The sequence below is a fragment of the Taeniopygia guttata genome, chromosome 4 (assembly GCF_048771995.1).
Source record: "Taeniopygia guttata chromosome 4, bTaeGut7.mat, whole genome shotgun sequence".
Classification (NCBI taxonomy): Eukaryota; Metazoa; Chordata; class Aves; order Passeriformes; family Estrildidae; genus Taeniopygia; species Taeniopygia guttata.
In genome coordinates this window covers 26,010,121-26,034,018 of record NC_133028.1, presented here as the reverse complement: position 1 = coordinate 26,034,018, position 23,898 = coordinate 26,010,121, and the positions used below count along the sequence as shown (strand labels likewise).

The 23,898-nt window shown below is 37.8% G+C and overlaps 3 protein-coding genes across 8 annotated transcripts in view; 2 read left to right on the top strand and 1 right to left on the bottom strand.

The window, feature by feature from the left end:
* Positions 1-7: 7 nt before the first annotated feature.
* Positions 8-7,397, top strand: SGCB (sarcoglycan beta). Of its 2 annotated transcripts, none has more exons than XM_030271067.4 (6): positions 8-151; positions 1,644-1,853; positions 2,541-2,726; positions 2,839-3,030; positions 3,541-3,672; positions 4,512-7,397. In XM_030271067.4, the coding sequence occupies exons 1-6, from the start codon at positions 128-130 to the stop codon at positions 4,713-4,715; spliced, it is 948 nt and encodes a 315-aa protein (XP_030126927.1). In that variant the 5' UTR covers positions 8-127; the 3' UTR covers positions 4,716-7,397. The 2 variants fall into 2 exon arrangements, with proteins under 2 accessions (XP_030126927.1, XP_041571677.1); XM_041715743.2 differs by lacking the exon at positions 8-151 and adding an exon at positions 1,293-1,314.
* A 147-nt stretch (positions 7,398-7,544) lies between these two features.
* On the top strand, positions 7,545-15,887 carry LRRC66 (leucine rich repeat containing 66). Its single transcript, XM_041715744.2, has 4 exons — positions 7,545-8,361; positions 10,728-10,897; positions 11,415-11,745; positions 13,128-15,887. The coding sequence occupies exons 1-4, from the start codon at positions 7,866-7,868 to the stop codon at positions 15,602-15,604; spliced, it is 3,474 nt and encodes a 1,157-aa protein (XP_041571678.2). The 5' UTR covers positions 7,545-7,865; the 3' UTR covers positions 15,605-15,887.
* A 3,650-nt stretch (positions 15,888-19,537) lies between these two features.
* Positions 19,538-23,898, bottom strand: part of DCUN1D4 (defective in cullin neddylation 1 domain containing 4) — a 42,418-nt gene continuing 38,057 nt past the window's right edge. For all 5 annotated transcript variants that reach the window (XM_004174817.6, XM_030271069.4, XM_030271070.4 and 2 more), the window contains one exon: positions 19,538-23,881. In XM_004174817.6, coding sequence (XP_004174865.1) covers positions 23,826-23,881 — 56 coding nt within the window. In that variant the 3' untranslated portion in view covers positions 19,538-23,825. The remainder of the gene's footprint in view (positions 23,882-23,898) is intronic.

The following is a 23,898-nucleotide window of genomic DNA, read 5'->3' as shown; positions in this document are numbered from 1 at the left end:
AGCGCGCGGCGAGCGAACGTCCCGCGGCCGCCCGGTGGCACCGGTGGGCGCGAGCCGCAGCCGCCCGGCCCGCGAGCGGCCGCAGGGGGCGCGCGCGGCCCCTGCGCAGCGGCGGCAGCGGGAAAAGATGGCGGCGGCCGCTCCCGAGCAGGTCCGTTCGCAACGGGACGCGGGCACGGGGAGGCAGCGGCGCCGTCCTCGCCGGGGCCAGGGGGGAGCGGGACCGCGGGGAGCAGGCGGTCCGGCCGGGGGTGCTGCAAGCGGAAGGGACGCTCGGCCAGGGGCGCCATTTTCGCGGCGGTGGGCGAGGCTGGTGTGCTGCCGAAGCGCTCCGGCTGGGGAGGGGAGAAACGGCGGTCGTGCGGCGCTTCCCGCCTTGTGCCCGGCAGTGTCCGAGCAGGACGGGCTCGGCCGTGCCGGGGAGAGGCGGCCCGAGCCTGCTGTCCGGGCGGGGCTGCCTGCAGCGGCGCCGTGCTGCCCGCGGGCGTGGGGGTGTGAGTGACAGAAATACTTGGCGCCCTGGGAGCGAGGCGCCTGGCATTTGTGCGCTGCGGGGACGCCGCCGCTGCCGCGCCTGGCGAGGCGCTTGGCGCTGACCGGGGGCCGAGAGGCAGCCGCGGGTGCCTGCGGGGCCCCGCAGCTTGTGTGAGTTCTGCAGGGCCACACTGCGTCCAGAACATCTCCGAGGGAGCGAAGCCTCCACAAACTCGTCCGGGTCAAGCACCTTTCTCAACACCATCTCTTAATAGTTCTTCAGCAGCGGAAGAAAACACGGTGTTGTTACTCGTTACATCAGTGTAGATATGTGCGAGTGCAGTTACTTCAGGTGTAGCTTTAGGATTCATTTAAAGTGAACAAACTTAATTCCATTCAAAAGATCAAGCTCCTTTGAAAATGTGAATCACTAAATAATAAACTGTTCCGTTCAAGGGAAGTAGAACAAAATTTTGGACAGCTACAAAAATACTTTAAACGTTAATTTCACTATGAGTATGTACAAGAGTTTCCTCTGTTAATTTGTTACATTGGCAGGATATCCCTTACAATTTCATAACTTCGGATTATTACCCGAAAGCTATGCTGACCGAGTTCCCCATGCCAGGTTTGAAGCCTCACAGTATCTTTCTCAATGCTGCATGCAAGCAACAAGAGTTGAATGCAAACCCTGTACTGTCAAACTAATTTAAAAACCGTATCCACCACACTCTTTTTGAATAGTCACTGAGAGTCCATCACATATGAGCATGGAGGGAACTAAAATCGTGTGTATTGGCAGATGACCTACAGGATTATGTCCTGTATCATCCCTGAGAGGTAAAAACTTGATGAATTTCTTGGTAGCTGGTTTTAGTTTTTTAACTGTAACAAAGTAATTAATAATTCATATCTGCCATGATTAAAATTATATATAAAGCCATATATTGTCTGAAAGTATCTGGATTTTAAATTTAGTGATTGTCCTAGCAGAGGTTGCTGTGGTTCTAAGTGTATTGTGATAGCTGGGTGGCAGACTTAAATCTAATACTGAACATAATATCTGATATATTCCAGTAGTCCATTTACATTTTTTGCATACATATATATGTGCGCCATTGTAGGTAATTTACATGCCTTTTAAAGCTAACCCATGCCTTGTGTTACAGCAAAGCTCTAACGGCCCGGTGAAGAAGTCTATGCGAGAGAAGGCTGTGGAACGCAGGAATGTTAATAAGGAGCACAACAGTAACTTCAAAGCAGGATACATTCCAATTGATGAAGACCGTCTCCATAAGACAGGCTTACGTGGCAGGAAAGGCAACTTGGCCATATGTGTGATTGTTGTTCTTTTTATTTTGGCTGTCATCAACCTGATTGTGAGTATAATAGCTATAGTGTAAGCAGCATTAGGTCATATTTCATTCTGACAGTTCAGTAAAAACAAAGTTTCCAGTGCGGCTGAGGACTTAACACATACTGAAGGAGATTCTCATTTTTGTCCATTCTTTTTAGTTCTTTTGTAGTCTGAGCAAGGTTAAGAAGAATTATGTAAGCTCAGGCACGATTATTTTGGTTATCATGGTCACCCCATGAGAAGTGTTATTCGTACACAGGCATTCAGGATATATGGGCATATAAAACATGGTTATATTTTAATATTTTACGTTACAGAGCTGTATGTGAACATTCAGAATTAACCAGCCACTGCAATTTAAAGCTTCATTGTTCTAATAACCACATTTTTATTGCTTTGTCAATGAGAAATAATAAATTATTTTTCATAATTGCACATCCGTCTGTGAGGATGCATTCTTGCAGTTCAACGTTAAGTATATACCAACCTGAACTGTTCAGGAAATTTGTTTAAATAATTAGTACCATTAAATATAAAAAAGATATAACTATGGATGTGATTTAATATTTCATATATATATAAGTCATTTAAAGCTCACTTAAACACTGGCATTAATAATTGTTCAAATAAAATATCTAATTTATACAATAATTGTGGTAGAAAGATCCAAACAATCAACATAATCCTTGAAAATGTGTTTCTCTTTCAGATTACCCTGGTTATCTGGGCTGTGATAAGAATTGGTCCCAATGGTTGTGACAGCATGGAATTCCATGAGAGTGGCTTGCTGCGGTTTAAGCAGGTGTCTGACATGGGTGTTATACATCCCTTGTATAAAAGCACTGTAGGAGGGAGACGAAATGAAGACTTGGTGATAACTGGGAATAATCAGCCTGTAAGTTATACCATGAATCGAAAGTTTGTGAGCGACACTTCAGAATTACACTCACATTGCTAATGAATGTTACATTTGAAACATCATTAAGTTCATGTCTTTGTTTCTGAAGATTGTATTTCAGCAAGGAACAACCAAGCTTAGCGTAGAAAAAGACAAGACTTCTATTACCAGCGATATTGGCATGGAATTTGTTGACCCACGAACACAAAATACTTTGTTCAGCACCGACTATGAAACTCATGAGTTTCATCTGCCAAATGGAGTTAAAATCTTGAATGTACAAAAGGCCTCTACAGAGAGGGTATGTTTCTTATTTTTTGTAAGTAATGAGAATACAGCCCATTGTTTGTTTGTGTAACAGTAGAGTAGGGTTAGTGGTTTTATAGAGGATTGAGTGTGCCTTAGAAAGCAGTGAGCAATCCTGTTGCTTAAAAAACACAACTATAAATACATAGGAGGAACAGATTAAGTGAAAACAGAGGGGTAAATTTACATAATCTGTCTTAACAGGAAGCCTGTATTTGGTACCAGAGTTAGCTGTGTATCCCATTAAAATTTTCATATGAATTGTTATCTTTATACAAAAAATTAATTTTACATACCTTCCAAAATTCAGTAATCCTGTTTTGAAATTGAACATGGAAAATAACAAATATGCAGAAGCTGCAGAAGTAGAAGGAGGGAAAAAGTACTTTCAAGTTTTCTATTCAATTGCTCAGCACTACTTTTAAGGTAGTTAAAGTTACTAAAACAAACACTAGTGGCACATTTTTACTAATCTGTAATACAGTTTTTTTGGTTGTGTTCTTAGATTACCAGCAATGCAACCAGTGATCTGAACATAAAGGTTGATGGTCGTGCCATTGTCCGGGGAAATGAAGGTGTTTTCATCACAGGGAAGACAATTGAGTTTCGAATGGGTGGAAACATGGAACTTAAAGCAGTAAGTATTTGAAATTAATGGAATTTTTTTTAACAGTTTAGTTTCAAATTTAGGCTGATAGTAAACTGATGTAGCTTTATGTAGCTTCAATTTTATATAAATTACTCATGCAGTATATTTAGTTTATTATTTATTACTTTTTATTTATTTATTTAGTTTATATTTATTACTTCGCTGTTAAGTAGTGTTTGAGTAGCTTCGGGTAACATTGATTTACTACTGTTAAGATACCAAAAACCTACTATGCAAGTAAAGCTAAGCTATTGGCCTCTGTACTGACATGAATACGAAAAGGAGCTTATCTCCTCTGGAAGCTTTACCAGGATTGACAACATTTGCCAGAAGAGCAGAGCATATAGTTTGGAGTATTACCTTCTGTGGTGCTGCTGTAAGACTCACTAGCATTCATTTAACATTTTTGGAGATCAAGATGGCAGTATATATGGAATGATGGAAAAGAAGGATAAAAATAGAGGTATATGCACTTTCAAGTGTGAATGAATTTGATGTATGAATTCAATTTCAGTTTCATGTCCATGTTTTACATTTACTGCAATTGCTAGTAAGAATGTAAAGGGAAAAGTCACCCTACTGCTGTCTTTCTCCATATCGATCCACCACTGGAATAGTAAAGTACATCGCTGACTAGAAATCCATAGGCATCGCTATAATTTTCATTAAAAAATTAAACATTTGTATACATACCTTTTTTATTATTATTGATTCTACAGCCATCTGAGAAATGTTATTTATCCATTAAACCAGCTCGTCCTTCTCAAAAACATTTACATTAGAGGTTGTAGTTCTACAACTTCTTTTTGTTTTTCTCTCCTTAATAGGAAAACAGCATCATCCTGAATGGAACAGTGATGGTCAGCCCGTCACGACTGCCGAGTTCTTCTTACGGGGAGCAGTTCAATAACGGCAACTGGCTGCGCTTCAAGCTGTGCATGTGTGCGGACGGGACGCTGTTCAAGCTCCAGGTGACCGGGCATAACATGGGCTGTCAGACCCCCGTCAACCCGTGCGGAGCCACGCACTAACACAAACTGCTGCAGGGACGGCTCTCCTTTGTGTTTACATCGATTTGTATGAAGTAACTGCATGCCTTCCAGGGTTTCTTTTCTTACAGCAGTTTATACTAACATTTCTTACATTGGATTTTTAAGGAAAGGCTGTTACAGTCAGCAGTATTAGGTCATCATGCTTCTAGCTGCAGTAGTGGCACTGAATCTGTAAGCTTTCAGTGTAAGTGCATACTGAAGTATCTTCTTGAATTGGGATCAGTAGAATATATGTAAAGAACATGATCTTGGCAACAGCTCTACTGCCTACAGTTGTCTCTAGAGGAGGTTTTTGTTCTACATCCCAAGACCATGAAGACTGCTGAGAACACAACTGCAGTCTGAAGTACATCAACAAGAATGTCAACTTTTTGATGGAAATAGATTTTCCTAGGATGGCTGAAGTGGCAGACTTTTCTCTTCTTTCTTGTGATACATTGATTTACCCCAATTTCAGGTGGTTTACCAGATGTGTACTAATAGGGGTAATGGCAGATTCGCTTTAAAATATCGCATTATTTCTGCCATGTATTCATTCTCACATTGTTAAAAAATTATGTATCGTAAATAATATTTGCAAAGTAATACTGAGTATGGAAACATAACTTGAATTTTGAAGTAGTCTTGTGGTTATTGAAGTGTTGCTTGAACTTCCATTCTAACTGTGCAGTTAATCCATTCTGCAGTTGCTTTATTTATGTGAAGTACTTATAAGACGTGTTTATATTAGAAGTACATTTTTAAAGATGTACTTACGACTTGCTTACTACCCAAAAATATTGTTTTCCTGGGTGTTCTAATATGAACAGCATCTGAGTCCATTACTCAGTTGGTAATAATCTAAGCATAACTGTTGCAGCAGTGTCTGAGGTCAGATCTCTCCTCCTCATAAATGCCAGTACTGATGCATTACTGAGAACAGTGAATTGAATTCTGAAGTTAAACTGCAGGTCTGTAATAATAAATGTGGTGGTAGGACATCAGGGTAAATCTATGTGTATCAGAATTTGTCAGCCGTGAACCTATGGTGAACTGGGGCCTATTACAGCCTTCCAACTGCTTTTGCAGCAGTGAGGTGTTTTGTGCTAAAAATAGACCCACTATTTATAAGAGTCCTTCTTTCCTCACCCCATGTATTTCTTCAGTTTAAAATAGCTTTGTTTTGCAGTAACATCAAGTAACCTTAATGTTGGAGGTCTCAAAGTGACTTTGTAACAGCTTTTTGACAAGTTTTTTGATAAGCACACACTTCTTTACCTAAAAACTGTGCGAGTTTTACACATTAATTTCAAAGTTGAAGTTTATGTGTAAAGTTTATCTTCCTTTTAAGTTTAATATCTTCCTTATTCTCTTCCTTTTTTTTTTTTACAGGAAGATAAACTATCTACCCTTGTTTTACAATGCTCAAAGTACATAGGATTCCATAAAACTTCTGCTGTAAAAAGAAATTCATATCTAAGGTCCTAATTTCTGAATTTACTGGCAGGCAGTAAGCATTCATGCAGAATGTGTATTGGTGGAAGTGATTTTTGGAGGGGTAGTCATCAGTCAGGCATTACAGCACATGGGGGAAGTCAAAGGAGTCGTATTTCCCTCACTGCTCAAAGGCAAACGCAGATTTTGATGCTCATTCAGTTGTTGCAGTTTTGGGGCTGGACAGCAGTGGAGCTGTTCTGACAAAATCAGAATAAGTAGAATATGATGTAGCAAAAAACACTGAGTTCTCACATTAAAGATTATGGGGAAGTAGTAACATTTTGCATACTGCCTTCATGGACTTCATAGTTGCATCAGAGTTAAGAGTTACTAAACACTTAACACACATTTTGCTGCTTTACACCCATCCTCGCTGCTAAGCAGTGCCTCATTTAGTGTCTGTTACAGTTAAGAGGAGGAAATGAACTAATGTTTTTAGAATTTTCACTCTCATACTAATGGAAGTTTGTCACTTTATTTTTATGTATACAAATGCAAACACATATTAAAAATATAAAGAGCAGTATCCTCAAAGCTGAAGTACATTTGAAAATGACAGATACTGCCTTGGTCAAGTAGGTTAAACACATATTAAAGATTTTCTCTGATTAATATTGACATGCCTATATGCTAGTATTGGATTCTTGTAATTGTCAAGAGTTCTTTTTAAAATACTGTGTGCAATGTACAGCTGAAAGATCTGTCACAAAGGTACTCTTAAATCATGATCTGCAGAATTGTTTTTGAAGTGTGGATTTTTTGTCAAAATGTAGCAAATCCAATTATAAAAATACCAAATGAAATAAATTATCAAATTTGCTAGCCACTATGTATTGTTAGTATATTTTATATTTATATTACACAGTTTGAGAAATGTTGGCACCACACATACCTTCTGTTGAGCATTTACTTGTTTATCTTTTAACTGCCTAAGGTACATTTTTCTGTATGTATTTAAAACATTGAGTGGAACACTGTTTATTTCAGTCCCACAGATGCACTTACGATTCTGTGTGTATAAAGTGTATTATTCTATATGCCTTTCTAAAATGCCATACTGGGTATGCTGAAACAACTTGCATGTGAAGAGCTCTCACTATCTGTAAGTGTGGAGGGTGTTCCAGTGAGTGAAAGGCAGTAGAATTTCAAATGCTTGTTTTGAAATAAAATAAATTCTAATATGCAGCTGCAGTTCAGAAGTGTTATTTGTAAGAATATAGTTGTTCATTAAAAATACATTTTTGTGTTATTGATATGACAACTGGAAGTATAAAAATTGTTCCACACCTGTTTGTCATAGATTGTTTGTGGTGGACTTTGCTCAGTGTAATCGTGTGTGATACCTGAAGCAGAGTTCAAAAGTCTCCACTGCTGTTAGATCTCAAGCTCCCAAGAAGTGTTTCTCAACCAAAAGGCTGGAAAAGAAAAAAAAAAAGGTTCTAATTGTTTTTTAGGATAGATGGTGGGAGGAGGGAGGTTACCAGTTTATGAATGCTCTTTTTGAAAATAAGACTCCAAAACTGAATGTTTAAGTAGAATGTTGGTAATGCCATGATTATTCGGTGTTGATTTTTTTTTAATGTCAAACTGTTTTTGCTTTCTATTCATGTTGTGCTGAATGTAACCATAATTCTAATTTTACACATAGATACTATGGATAACTATCACTTGCATGTCGTAGCTGTGGTCCTTTATTTTAATCTTCCTGGATCGGTGGGAACCAAGTCACAGCAGATTCTTCCTGCTACACATCACCATTCAGAGTGCCGGTGGGATGGGCAGTTCTTACTGAATTGCTCTTTTACCAGAATATCTACTATTCCAGAAGATTTATCACAAATAGCAGTAACAGCTGATTTGAGTTACAATAATATTAAAACTTTTGTGTGCTCTGATGGAAGAAATGAAGAGTGGATGCTAAAACACCTGAACCTCAGTAACAACCTGATTTCTGAACTCACTTTAACTACTTGTACAAATTTATCCAATTTAGAAACTCTAAACCTCAGTGGTAATGCCATCCACACCCTCACACTGGAAATGCTTATACCTGCACAGGGGTCTAAAAAGTACAGCATTGTTGATCGTCTCCTGCCTGCTTTGAAAGTATTGTCAGTTGAAAGAAATAATCTTAATACAGTTCCAAGAGGTAAGCATTTAAAAAATCTTTTAAGAACTTGACTCCCATGGGGTAGGTTGGTTTTGGGTATAATTCATACATCTTACTGAATCCAGAATGTGACTTTCTAGTTTTATTATCCTTAAGGCGAGGGAAAGTTCCACCAGCAAATACAGAGGCGGAAGTAAATCGGTTGCTTGTTTACTTTGTTAGGTTTTTTAATACAGTCTTAGCAACTGTACTGTGTTAATAGCAGTCAAATATAACCAGATTTATCATTTTAAGAGCCCAAGCAGTATTCTTAATTGTTGTATAGAAAGGGGGAATAAGGATCTTTGGAAAACTACCAGCCTCCACATCCCAGTTGTGGACCTTAAGGTCAAAAAAAAATTACAGATCATTAATTTCATACTACCCTTCAGAAGGAAGTCAACAATTTTAAATAAAATTTGCAGCAGTTTCAGTATTTCAGAGACAGGAAAATATATTTTGTTAATTTCAAACAATTTTGCTCTGTGCCATTTAATACATAATCACAGTGACAGCTTGGTGTAACAGGAGAGGGCTGTAAGGTTTCGAGAGACTTTGAGAAAGGCTTTGCTGGTCACTGAACTATGCTGGGCAGCTTAGCCTTTATCCAGGGATGATTCACAGTGGCCAAACGGTTTAAATGAAGCAGAAGCTACCAGATAAGCAACCCTGTCCTATACAATATGTTGAATTTATTGATGTCTGCTAACATAATCAGATTCATTAATTTGAAAATACAGGAAGACAAGTGATGACAAACAAAAAAACCACTTATCCCATAAAGTCACACAAAGATAATATATTTTCCCCTACACAGGATCATTCAGTTTTTCTCCTTTTATGCTATTAAATAATTCTCTGGCATTTCATTTTACGATTTTGTGGTGTTTGTATAGACAAGGTATCTGAATAGAAGTATAGAAAAGCTCACATTTTAAAATCTATCTATTAAGATTTGTTTTGATAAATATGGCTGCCCATTATAGGATGCCTCAGAGGATCAGACAGATCAATCCTCTTTTATAAGAGACTAAGTTTTTTAAGTTCAAATTGCTGTGCATGGTACCACCATTTTTCAAGTTACACTTAATTCCTATATTCATCTAAATACATGTTCAGAACCTTATTCTTCTCCAAAATACTTCACTACAATTCTGAGGTTTAAGCTCTGGAAAGAAAACACAAACTGCAGTTCTATATCGGAGGTTTCCCAGGGAAAGGAGGAAGATAAATCCTTCCCCCATCTCCCCCCACCCCCCCTCCAAGTAAGGCTGCTGCCCACTGCTGCCACTGCCATACCATTGTATATTTTTGGCACAAATTTAAATTCAGGGAAGTAGCCACAGTAAAATTCCTCATGCAGGTACACTGATGAATTTATGAACTGCCAGAACTTCCGTATGCTTTTCCTATCACCTACCTTTAAGTTTCATACCAGGGATGAATCATTCCCTCTGCTTTTCACAATAACCCAAAGATCAATTACTCAGTAAACAGAACTGCTGTCTGAGAAAAGAGGTTTCTGGTAAATAGGGTGACACCAAGGGCAAAATTTTTAAGAACTAGTAGCTTGTCAACAATTCTGTATGATCAAAAATCACTTTAGAGTGACATTGTGGTGTTGAACACTCAGCATCAGTGGGCATGCTGAGTGCCTGCTTTTCCACTGGACCTTGCAGACTGGAGCTTCAGGGGCTGCCTTCACAGCACCTCAAAACAATTAGGTGTCTCCAGCAAACAAAACTGTTCTTTGTGCAAGATGTTATTGTAACTAGGATACACTGAAGGATATACTATCATGCTTCATAATTCACAGGCAGATAGGCATAAGCAACAACATGGTTTTGTTTTCATTTGGTTTTATATCCTATTAATACAGTTCAAGTAATTCCACATATGAAAATCTCCCATGTTACTGCCCATGCAAAAGAATAGCAGATACTGTATCACCTTTGACATCTCTATCTTTTCCTTGCAAATAACATATTTGGACCTTGTCAGCTCAATATATTTCACCCTTTTCACATTCCTTTCCTACCTCCAGTTCACCAGAAAAGTTTGCTCAAAGTACAGAGATCAAAGTCAGAATAATTTTGATAGTACAAAGAAATGCTAGTGCTTTTATGAAAGTGTCAATTTTTAAGACATTCATTGACTGTGAAGATTTTAATGTGCCACCTGTTGATGCTATGCAGCTTTTAGAATGGGACAACCCCTTACTAGGAAAGGCATAGCATAAAGGATGCAGCCACTCATTGCAATAGTGAGGAATGGAAGGAATTTTGTTGCAAAGAATTTTATAAGGACACTTGATGCAATTGAGAAAACAAGAATATGAAATGTAAAATAGGGTTTTTTCTTCCTAGGGCTAGGCCTCCTGCAGTCTTTACAAACTCTCCATATGTCATCCAATGCCATACAACAGATTGACCCAAAGGATTTTCAAAACTGTTTACAGCTGAAGGACATTGACTTGCGAAACAACAAGATAACTAAAATTCATCCAGATGCCTTCAGAGATCTCAACAAATTACAGGTTGTAAAGCAATACAGTTGTTTCAATATTTTATGGTAATCATTAAAGATATTATTTACCAACTATTCAGCATGATTACATGGTTCTGATTATAAAACTAGTGTAGAATTTAAAAACTAGAGAAAATGGTGACATCAATATTTTATCTATTTACTTTTTATATGTAGGAAAACACACATGCTGAAATATAATAGATATAACCATGAATTCACCTTTTCTCTATGCCACAAACCAATCCATAACAATACACATCCCTTTCTACCCCCATCCCTTCCATGGCAAGAGCTCTGCAACTCCCTATTCAAACAGAGGTAAGTCTACAATGGGAGAATTCTAAACACCAAAATGTAAACTTTTCATCTACATTGAAAAGCTTAGAACATTATTGAAACCCTAAGCACATGTACTGTTCACAGAACTACAGAAGTGCTTGTACACTAAAACACTGTTGTAAGATGTTGCAATAAGAATTCCATTGTAAGCCTCATCAAATTAATTCTGTATTATTTCCAAATAGGTCGTGGATCTCCGTGAAAATGCTCTGACAATCCCACTACCACAGATACTAGTCAGTTTGAACTTTTTTCAACTTGAAGTGTATTTGTCAAAGAATGCCTGGATATTTAACTGCAGGCTAAATGCTTTTAAGCATTTCTTTCATTTTGTCTTTGACTCCACAAGGCAGAAATGGAGCCTTTCATATAACAAGTCTGCCAACAACTCCCAGAAACCTCTGCTGTATCTTTCAAGTTTCCACTTAAACTGCAGGGACAATGTTTTCTTTAAAAGGGCCACAGTCCCAAAAGGGAACACATCAGTGCTGACCTGTAACTTGGACAACATAAGGGGTATGTAAATCAGCCACTCCATTCAAATGCTACTAGAATCCAAATGAATGCAGAATGATCAAATAAATCTGTTTTTAAAAGTGGTTTCTAAAGACACTGTTTAAAAATAACTGAATAACAATTTAACATGCAAAAATATTTCATGAGAAAGTAGTATTCTGCTTAGAATATTTGAAAGTTAGGTTTCCTGAGTCTTCATCTCCTTCCTTACATTAAAGGAGAAAGTGATGCTAATTCCATACAAATAAGATTCAGTAAGTAATGCATTACAAATGTATTGGTTCATTTTGGACTGAAGCAAAGGACCAAATACTAGGGTGGCACTTCTGAGGCATGTAGAAAACCAAGAAGGATGCAATAGTTTTCAGTATTCAGTTACAACAAAAGAAATTGAAGGTTTATTTGCAGGGGAAAAGATTTCTAATTATTTTAAAGAAGCACAGCCACTGTAGCATATACTTCACTTACATTTAAAATTAATAGATAACATTGAGGTTATAAGCAACAAAACCTAGAGAGCCAAGACTTACCATGCAGATGGAAAACTAAGACAAACTCAGATCAGAAGGTGTATTTGTAATGCACCATAAGGCAAAATGGTTTAAATCTAATGGACTAATAGCACTTGGAGGCAGCAAGGCTTTCCCCTGGGAATACTTCATCACCAAACCTATCAGAAATGCCACCTGCTCTGTTTACAAGAAAAGTCACAGAAACCTGGATTAAAATAAACACACTGCATTGCAACAAACTCAGCTGGGAAAGAAAGCTGATCCAAAGACAAAGCCAAAAATGCAACCTTGAAACAAATTGCTAAAAGCCAACAACCAGCCATGATCCACACTAGCTCAAGTTTGGAACAATTGCTCAGTCTGTATAAATACCCTTGATTTACAGACATTTTTGCTTCAGTCAAATCAGGCGGGACAGGAAAATCACAGTGATTGAAACACTGAAATTAAGAGGTGATGTTTTATCCCACAGCTGCACACAGTGACCATGGCCAGGCTGCAGACCAGCTGGCTGTAGACATGTCTCTTCCACAAGGAAGATCAGCAGGTGTTTCTAGTACGACCCTGAACTTGCTTAGATTATTTCAGTGACCTCCTGCCTCACATGACCATTTTTCTTGTAAAGTCTGTGATTAAGAACTCACTGTGTACTGTGTTTTCAGATGGGAGGCAGTGGGGACAGGCCTGTAATATGGTTTAACAGACTTCGTACCATGTAAAATTAGGATGGATAAAAAGAAAATGGGGTTTATAATAAACTGTAAAAATTATGATAGTCCAGAGTATATTCTTAAAAACATCACTGGACCCTATAAACCAAGCATACTATGGTTTTAACAAAGACTGAGTTTGTATTTTCTTTCATTTTAGGCAATGGAGTCTCTTGGTGGACACCTAAGGGCAGAATTTCAAAAAATCACCGTCTCCCTCATATGACACTGGATAAAATGAGTAATTTAGTGATATACAATGCTGAGAAAACTACTGAAGGATTGTATTTGTGTATTTTAAATACAACCAAAGAGAAATATCTCATTTATAATATAGAGGTGAAAGAAGAAGTCTCAGCATTTTTGGTTAGAAAAGCCAGGGACACTAACACTGTTTTTAGACAGAAACAAACAGAGCCAAACTTTGCACTGGCTGTCTCCCTCTCTGTGCTCATTACATTTATTTGTGCTTTTTGTCTGGGTGCTTTTGCTAGACCCTACCTGGAGAGCCTGTGGAGACTCGTGCACAGGAACAAAAATTCACATCCAGAACGCACGTATTCTAATCAAGGTTTTTCAGATGAAACCTTGAGCAGAGAGTCTTCTGCAAGCAAGCCAACAAATATGCAGTGCAATACATTATTTTGTGATAAGAATTCTTTAAGAAACACACAGATTTTTCCTACAGAAACTTCTACTGTGTATGAAAATGTCACTGGCAGTGGTGTACATTCACCAAATCCCAAAGCAGAGGACCAGAAACAAAGCAATACTGAGACCAACATGAAGAAAATACCAGCATTTTCAAAAGTCCAAACTAGTATTGACAATAATGAAAGTATAAATGTTTTTAATACTGGACTATTATTTGTAAGAATGGATTACCAGAAAAGCAATGAAATAACACCGAACAGCAAAGTAAGGAACAACTCTGGTCTGCTGCAGTCTGAGATCACAAAAGCTACACCAGATTCTCCAGAAAGAAAAGGTGTTCTTTCACATAATAAACCCAGGCACACTAGAAAATTTATGCAGGAAGGGCAAAGCTGTGAAGAACAACTTTGTCTAAATGGCAACAAAAATATACCTAGTGATGTTGGAGATTTTATTTCACCCAGCAGGTCCAGAAGAGATGCAGATATTGAGAATTTAAGCATCTATGAAACAATAGAAAACTCTCCCCTAACAGAGCATGACTGTAAAAGGATACATTCAGAGAAAAAAGATGCTGCAGATGATATATTTGGTGACAGTTCTTCAGCTGAAGGGACTCCATTCACAATGAGTGACTGTAGTTCTTTAGCAGACTTTGAAGTGGAACAACCTGGTGTTAGTGACAACCTGCCAGTGTGTAAGTCATTGCTAGATGAAGCCAATACAGACAGTGGAACTGAGAAGTTTGTATCATCACCAGGGTCTCCAAACATTACTGCTGAACTTCAGCAGACTGGGAAAAATGAAGATGAGAACAGTGCCTATTTTGAAACCACTATTAATTATGGATCAGCTACTACCATGCAGGAAACAGCATCCCCTTACATTGATAAAAGCAGTGGCCACGTAAGCGTGTCAGATCCAGATACAGTTAGTTCTTCAAGTCAAGAAATTCCAGATACATTTGATTATTTTACTAATGCAGAGTCAACAGTAGAAAACTCTAGTTCTGATTCTCTCCACAGTCAAAGTACAGATTTTAGTAACATGGTACTTAAGTTAAAACCTTTTCCCACATATGACACAGAGAAAACTTCTGAAGAGAATGAACTGCAGCATTCTCTTCTTCCCAGAGAACCACAGGATTCCCTCAGCTTCAGTCATACAGAACAAAGAGAAAATGCACCAGCAGGAAGTACAGATGAGCACATAGCCAGGAACTCCCCTGAAAAGAATAATGGTGAAGCAGACATTACAATAAGAAGAAACACGAGTATATCTAAGGACAATGGCCTTATTTTTGCTTCCATTGATACTGGTTTGAATGAAGTTGTTAAAAAACCATCACTGCTGCATTCCAGCCAAGAATCATCTTTTCAATTGCTCTCTGAACACACAGCTGAAAAACATTTCATGTTTGTTACACAGCAAGATGACTTGCTACCAAAGGAGAAGCAAGCTAGTGCAGATAAAATTCAAGGAGGTTCTGATGAGAAAAATTCTGATGGATTCACAGAACTACAGGATACCAGCAATTGCAGTCTGCCTCAAGAAACACAGTCTTGTAGTCCTACAGCAGTTCTGCTGCATCTTCATAGTTCTGGGAAAACACAGTCAGAATTCACAATAGATGATCCCTTCCAACTGGATCAGACTGACAAGGATACATATTCCTTCTCAATCCCACAAGGTTTCTTCAATGAAAGCACACCACACAGTTCATGTTCCTTCCCACAAAAGCCTACAAGAAATACAATCTCTGATTCCAGCACTGATTCTACCAAGATGAAGGATCACACTACTTTGACACAACTGGAGAACCATTCTTCAACAACTGTAGTACGCCTCCAAAATTCCAATGAAAATCGCAGCCAAAAAAGTCAAACAAATTCAGGACAGGACCAGTTTTTTGTTAAGAAGAAAAGAGCATTTGATGGATTTGCTAATATTTTGCAAAGCAGGAGAACAAACTTCAGTAGTTGAAACACAAAATGGTAATACTAAACTCCCACAATGTTTATGTCATTACAGCAGGTGCAAACATTATTTTGTTTAAAAGTGAAATTACTTTTGTTTAGAAGGGTACTCATAAAAAACCCAATAATAGACTTTATAAAAAGTTACTCCTGAATATTAATAAAGCTTTTACTTAAGTATATTTATTTTCTCATTATTGGTAGTTGATACTAATATATCATTTCCCCTGGAATTTGCTTCAGATAATGTTTTGTCTTTTTGTCTAAAATAAATGCAATATGGAAATTCATATTATTACTATTATTGTGGTTTTGTATGGGAGTCAACCTATACAATGAAATAGTACATACTACTGTCTTCTGCTTTTTGAGCCAGAATTGTGGATTATCTCTGAATTCCTAGTGTGGCAAAGATAAGTAAAATTCAAGCAGTATTCAATTAGATTTCAAAAATTACTTTTTAACTTGGCAAAAGAGAGAAAACCACCTTTCTCGAAGACACAATAGAATTCAATACTGCAGAAACATCAGTTAAAGAAATGCAGCTATAATGGGACATCACCCGAAGTTTGCAGATGTGGTGACACAGACAGGGTAATTTTAAAAGAGACAAAGGATCCTATAACCACTTGAGAATTTTACTTAAGAGAGGAAAATCAAGAGCAGTTCAAAACTGCTATTTTAGAACATCAGTAACCAAAATATAGCAATCATAAGGTAAAATTACCTCTGAATATAGCCCAAGACCCTTTCAACAGACTCAGGACCACTGATGTAGTCCTTGAAGGGAAATGTCATCATGAAGGGGAGCAGACCCAGTTCTGGGAAAATGCAGGAAGCTGGCCACAACTCTGGGAAAACTCTTTCACAAAGACACAATTAACTCCTAAAAACCCCAAACAGAAGAACACATTTCAATTTCTTCACAAGAGGAGCAAGTCCAATGGCACACTACATCACTGAACCTACCTTTAAAGAAAAAACTAAGAACAAATCGCCACTGACAGTTTCGGTAAAGATCATTATCCACACAAGTTCTTTGTGGCCAAAACAACTTTAAAAATGCAATGCCTGAAAAAAGCACTGACTCACTCTTTTTGGTATCTATGGGTCTTCAAACACCATTAACACCTCTCCAAGGCCTGTCACCTCTTGGCTGCTGCAGCTGCTAACGTTAAGAAATCTAACTATACAAGCAATTTTGTGTATCATAGGGAAAAAACTCACTCATACACTAGAAATGTTTTGCCATTCGCTTTTGCAACAGTCCAATAGGATTTCAAAATATATATTGGAAAATTATTTTCTCATCTTTTTTTCTGACCATGAGAATGCTGCAGTGGTGAGGCAGACAGTACACTACTCGTAAGAAGCTGCAGGATTTCTAAGATTCCCTTTGTGCCATAAAGTTGTGGAAAAGTTTCTGTTCTTGTGAGACATAGAAAATTCGCTCCTTTATAATGGAATTTTAAAATGTGGCAAAGTATTCATTCTACTGCCAAAATATTATGTTTCATCCCAAACTTATCCTCCTATGTCTTCCTAATCTTGCTGCTGTCCTTTGCCACTCATCTCTCCATTCTTACTATCACGTCTTCATTCAAACACTCAGCTGCTTCTCCTTCACATTAGCTCATTTAATTAGCAATTGCTCTTTAATACAACACCTTTGTATTTTCTGTGACTTCCACACAGTATTCATCATACTCTGCTCCTCCCTACCCACCCTATGTTAGCAGGACCTTTTGTATACACTTAGTTACACAGTCCCCCACACACTGTATCCTCACATTTCTTAACATTTCATCCACTGTATCTTGTTCATACTGAAAACTGATTTAGGTTATTTGGCCAGTGAGAATTTTCCAGGATACCTATACTAGTAGGATGCCCACTGCTGTTAATATCCCAGTTGACTGTGGGTAATCAGACAAAGTCACAGAATAAGCTTGATAAAAAAGGTGTAAGCCTGAGTGTGCACTGAATGAATTTGTAAATGAAGCATGAGGAATTAGCAAAGAAGATGTTGGAAAAAGTCTGGACACACCCTTCTCACAGAGCAATGACCTGCCAAGCTCCACAATTGACAGGACACAGAATCCTTCATACAGTGAATCAGGACAGGACAAAATACAAGAGTTTTAAAAGCAGATCAAGAACTTCAAATATAGTAATGAGAATGAAACAAAACTCCCATTTTCAAACACATACTTATAATAGTTTGATAATTGTCGAGTATATTTGCTGTAGGTACAAAGCATTTCAATCTTTCCTGAATATGCTGAAAATTGGGCTGGAAAATAACCCTTAAATATAAGGAGAAGATATGCACATTTAACCTACACATAATCAACAAAAGAAGCTTTTTTTGGATAGTAAATTCTTCATGGTAGAGAAGACTGTGACTCACCCCCTCTAATAAATGCAGGTAAGCAACAGCCTACATTCTAAGAATTGACAAAGCCAATCCCAGCCTTCATCAGAAACACAAACACAATGAAAAACTTCTTCAGGGTGGGTTCTGCAATACAATATTCTAATTAAAATGTAAATATATCCACAAGTAATATTTTAAGTTGGAAGCAGTATCTGGATGTCATCTAGTCCAATGATCCTGATCAGGCAAGGCCACCTAGAGCCAGTTACTCAGGACCATGTTCAGATGGCTTTTGAGTATCTCTGAGGATAGACTCAGTAACAGTGCACGGCAACCCTCATAGAAAAAGAGAGCAGTTCCTGATGTTCAGATGGAGCCTCCTATGTTTCATTTAATGACCACTGTCTCTGGTCTTGTCACTGGGCACTGGCTGAGTAGTCTTTGTCTTCTTTACACCCTCCCTTCAGATATTTAAATACTTTAGTAAGACTTCCCACAGTGCCTTCTCTTCTCCAGGCTAAACAGCTGTAAGGCTTTCCTCATAGGAGAGAAGTTCCCATCCCTTCATTATCTTCATGGCCCTTTACTCGACCCTCTCCAGAACATCACAATGTCTCTGCTACTGTGAAGTCCAGAACTGGACACAGAACTCAGGTGTGGCCTCATCAGTGCTGTGGAGGAGGGAATAGTCACCCCTCAGCATGCTGGCAGTACTTTGTCTGAATCAGAACAGGAACCACTCACCTTCTTCACAGCAAGGACTTGTTGCTGGCTCGTCTCCAGCTTGGTGTCCACCAGGACCCCCAGTCCCTTTTCTGCCAAGCTGCTTTCCAGCTGGGTGGCCCTCAGCAGATACTGGTGCAGCGGGTCCTCCCCAGCTGCAGGACTTTGCATTTCTCCTGGATGAAGCTCACGTAGCTCCTGTCAGGCCATTTCTCAAGCATGCTGAGATCCCTCTGGAAGGCAGTATGATCCTCTGGCTTATCATCCTTCACTTCCAGCTCTGTCCTATCAGCAAACTTGCTGAGCAGACCCTGTGCCCCATCAGCCAGGTCAGTAATGAAGCTGTTGAACAGGGCTGGACCCAGAGCTGACCCTGGGGTACAGCACTAGTTACTGATGTCTAGTTAGACTTTGCTCTGCAGACCACCATTCTCTGGGCCTACAATTTTCAGTTTTCACCCAACTGCTTATCCAGTCCATACATCAACAGCTTTTCTATGAGGACCTTGTGGGTCAAAAGGCCGGATCAAGATGAGTGGGTAACAATTATGCCTCTGCAAAATTTTGTCTTGAGACATTTCTGCTCAAATTCACTTATTGTTAAAAACTTTTGTATTACAGTACTGTTTTATACCAACACATTCAATTTGAACCATAACCTTTTTGAAACATGTACCTGTTCCCAACAGTTTTAAATACTGATTTGCTCCACTATTACAAACCAGGAGGACAAGATCGTACACACAAATTCCCTGCTAATACTTGAGAAAGGCTGCCTACTGATGTACATTCAGATATGAGAATTTCTGAAGTATGAATCACAGAAAAATCTGAAGTCAGTTTCTGAAACCAACACAAATACTGTTTATTTGTGGGATGCCATTTTACAACAACACCAAGAAAAGACCTACAAATCAACTGGATTAACTCATGTTAGATGGCATAATAATATTTTCATCATATTGTGAGTCACAGGAGTTTAGCACATCTTATTTATGTAATATCCAAGTAACTAAGACATAAAACATTCACAGTTACAGGTTAACTGCTGTTCCTGCCACAGCAGTGTCAGTAGGTGCTATTTTGACACACGTACACATGCACACACACTGAGTGGGGGAGTGGGCAAGAATTTAAAAAATAAGCAAACAAACAAAAAAAAAAAGGCTGAATTTTGGTCTCAATTACAGAAAACAAACCATTCAATTTGTGGATGGATTCTGTATAGTTTTACAACAATAGGAAAAGACAAAATATAAGGCCTAGAAAGAGGAATCTCAGCAGCTATAAATAAAACCAGGGCAAAGAGCTAACCTTTAAAACTGCCTATATAAATTCCAAGAGTATCAAACAATTTCTTAGACTTATGACTAAGGGTCAACAGACACCTGGGAAAACCTTAGCACAACTGAAGTCCATTTCTTGTCCTTCAAAATAGTAACCTGGGAACATTAACCAAGTCACAATAAGCTATAACTAATTTTGATTGCATAAGCATATTTCTGATGAAATATAAGACACATGTTTGTGGTAACATGGGAGAAGCCTCTACAGAATTAGAAATGGCTACACAAAGATAACCCAAGTAGTTATTGTAGCTTAAAGACAACCTTAAAGAGGTTTTAACTGAAAACTCAAGTACATAAATATTTTCAGTAACTTCTATGTTCTTCAGCTTGCTTTCCTTGGAAAAGATAAAAAGTGTAGAAACAACAGTAATAGAGATTTATGATAATACTTTAAATACTTATTATCACTTTGCTTTAGAAGGAAGTTTAATTCATTACTGTTTTGGTTACTAATATTAATAGAACAATTTAGGTTGAAAAGATCCTTAAGTTGAATGCAAAGAGCTCCAAATGTTTCTCATCAAAGAACATCAACTGCTACAGTCTCTAGACACTGTTTTCCTTTCACTGTCTTTCCAATTTACATCTCCCAAATGCCAAAAATGAACTGTAGACTGATCATCAAGTTTCTGCTAAAAGTTCAGTAACAGCACACCAGTAATATTAGCACAAGACCCGTAACACTTTTCAGGAATGACCTCTTAGTGTCTTGTCCCAGAAAACAGCATGTTTTGTACATTACTCTTCATAAGAGTTGGGATGGGAGCACACAATCCAACCAAAAAAAAAAAAAAAAAAAAAAAAAAAAATCTACGTCAGTTATTTGATGGCATAATAAACAAAAAAAGCAAATACCACACACTAAATACAAGATTAACTGAGCATGTTAGTTAAGTTTCCACTATTAAAAGTTTCTCCAATATACAGGAGCAGGCAATGTTAGCATCTTATGCTTATCAACATATATAGCAAAACCAACAGGATGGATAGCACAAGGAACCTCATCAAACCCACAGGTCCATTTTAGTCCATTTGTTCACTATAAATTTCAGTAAATCTGTCTCTACTAGCTTTAATTGAATCTGTGGTTTATTTTATGAAGATGCATGTTTATGAACCTGCTGATGGTTACAGATTCACACTGTTTCAAATGGAAGAAAAAATTTGCAGCATCTGATTCACTTCCAAACACATTCTTCCTTTTCATCACTCCCAATTACTTTTACCCAAATTAAAAAAAAAAAATTGTTTGCTTACACAGCTCAAGTGCTTTTAGAGGTTTCTTTCCTCATTTCTTTGCTTTTAAGTAAATTTTTTATTCTGATAAACATTTGCAAAACTGCCAACACCTGGCTGAATAAATTTCTACTAACCCTGTTATATGAAAGCTATACCTGTAACAGTAATAAGATTAAAAGTGTCTTTGGCTCTTGCTTCCATTTTTGGAAGCTCAGTTATCTGTGACATACAAAACCTTTTATACAAACTTGTATTTGTTGCAGGACTCATACTAATTTGTGCTGAACAGTTTCCTCAAGTCAACAGCTAGCTTAATGTTTTAAGAACTATTACACCTATTTCACGTAAAATCTTGGCAATCACAATTTGGCCTAATGTTAAAAGTTATATTGCTTCTAAGTTCATTCTTTGAAGAACTAAACCAGCAGCTACACTGGTATTTCATTACAGTAATACTATTGTAATATACACATTTACATCAGAAGTCTTAATAAAAGGTGTATTTTCTTAAGAGGCTTATTGTAAACATTAAATATCACACTCCACTCAATTAATTTCTTGTGCAAACTGGCATCAAACGTGGAATTAAGGTTATGTGCATTAGTACATGAGAAAGCACTGACTGTGTATGTTTCACCACTACTAACTTTAAAAAGCACTATTTAGTCTTATGGAAATACAAATGTAGCTATTTCACAGGAAAGGTAGTATTTTCTTCTTAGCATCATGAAATTCTAGGTTTTGTATATGCACGTATATTGTATATTTACGTATATACAAATATACACAAACAGACACGCAGTTTTGTCTTTGGCAGCTGAGCTTGAAAAACAAAAACCAAGAAAAACAAACAGATCTGAACACAACTGACCACCAGTTACACGTACCACGACAATTACAACCTCCTGGCCCAGGGCAGCAAACAAATGTGCTTTTGCTAAACTAGACTTAATCCTCAAAGGAGTCAAGTCAATGGCAGTTGTTCCTCACTTGATGGCAAGGATAGAACCTTCAACACAGAAGAGAAGTTCACTTTAAATTTAAAATAGTTTCCTCCTGTTCCCCTGAATGGCATTCTAGGGAAATAATGAAACTGCCAATACCTTGTAAAATATTACTACAGAAAAGTTATGTTATTTGTTGTTCCAAAACACCCACTGCCCCTTTGTTGTTAAATGCTCCATGAATCAATAACATTTTAAAAAATCCTTAGGGATAAAAGTTTAATAGCACCTGATACTGTAAGGACCTATTTATAAATATCAACACTAATAAAGAAGGGTACGGCAAAGACAATATGACAAAATTACAGAACTTAAACATTATTCCATTCACTCATTTTTTCCCAAAATAATCACTAGAACCATCCCATACAGATAAAGAGATGAGTGAAGCAGGCAGTGGTCCCTGCTAAAAAGTACTGCCACTTAATGCTGGTGTCTTACATGCCCGTTGCCTGCAATGGACATTCCGCCAGGAAACTTTAATCCCCAATAGGAAAGAAAAGGTAATATTTTGACTATTCAACATCATATTTTTTCCAATATCACATTTTTAAGTACTTAGAAACACAAAGCTGGAGGTCCTTGGAAAGACTAGTGTTACAAACAAAAAAAAATCCCCAAAACTGTTATTATGTCTGTGCTAGGGGTGAGCATACTTCATTCCCCAAACCACTGCTTTCAGCTAGAACTTTCAATGTCATTGGGTCACTAGATCACAACACAGACCAAACACTCTTGGTACACCAAAAATTAAAAGAAGTATGCCAAAGGCAATTTACAGAAGTCTAAAACCCATTTTTAGAAGGTACTTTAATTTGTTAATTTGTACCTGTAAGGACTACTGCAGTTTTAACATTAAAAAGTCAGTACTTTTTTCTTCAAATGGAAATAATCTGTGGCATGTACAACTATTACAGTGTTTAAATATTTATATGTATATATATTTTTTAAGACACCAATGTTTCATTCCTACAAAGCATTAGGTCAGGTTTGGCAAATTCTGGTGAAGGAAATCACAGCACACCTTCTCTTCTCAGAGATTGGCATCTCAAATAGTAACATTGAAACTGTAAATAGTTCTTCACATAACTATGTCCAGAAACTCTGAAATGCTACATTTGAGACCAAAAGAAAAACAAAATAACTGTAGTTGCAACAGACATGTAAGTGATGATTAGAAATATGCCACAAAATTATTTTTACAATACATTTCTGCAGAAATAATTCCTAGGTGAAGCCTTTTTTTATACACATATACAAAATTTAGACAGCAATATACACATAATCACAGTGAAGACTCTGGCAAGTTCACCGATTTGTAGTGTAAATACAAAATGCAAAGCAGCCGTCAAAGAGAACAATGCTAAACAGCAAGCATAGCTAGCTTGTTAAATAGCAAACATCAAAAGTTCCTTGCCAAAGGGATGCAGTGCAAGAAAAGCAGCATGCACTTTGATACAAATAGCAGTTTATGGCTAATGGTTGACATGACTCTGCTAACAGTGACTCTTGAGTGGCTGTGCATAGTTAAAACTCCTATGTCATCTGTTTTCCTTTATACCATTCCACAAACTCATCCAACAACACTGGCCCTGTGGAGAGATCAAAT

Excerpts from the sequence above, each read along its gene's own strand:
- SGCB (XM_030271067.4), top strand. The coding sequence starts at position 128 with ATGGCGGCGGCCGCTCCCGAGCAG. Across the intron at positions 1,854-2,540 it reads TGGCTGTCATCAACCTGATT|ATTACCCTGGTTATCTGGGC; the intron begins GTGAGTATAATA and ends TTTCTCTTTCAG. Across the intron at positions 3,673-4,511 it reads GAAACATGGAACTTAAAGCA|GAAAACAGCATCATCCTGAA; the intron begins GTAAGTATTTGA and ends TCTCCTTAATAG.
- LRRC66 (XM_041715744.2), top strand. The coding sequence starts at position 7,866 with ATGGATAACTATCACTTGCATGTCGTAGCTGTGGTCCTTTATTTTAAT. Across the intron at positions 10,898-11,414 it reads GAGATCTCAACAAATTACAG|GTCGTGGATCTCCGTGAAAA; the intron begins GTTGTAAAGCAA and ends ATTTCCAAATAG. Across the intron at positions 11,746-13,127 it reads TAACTTGGACAACATAAGGG|GCAATGGAGTCTCTTGGTGG; the intron begins GTATGTAAATCA and ends CTTTCATTTTAG.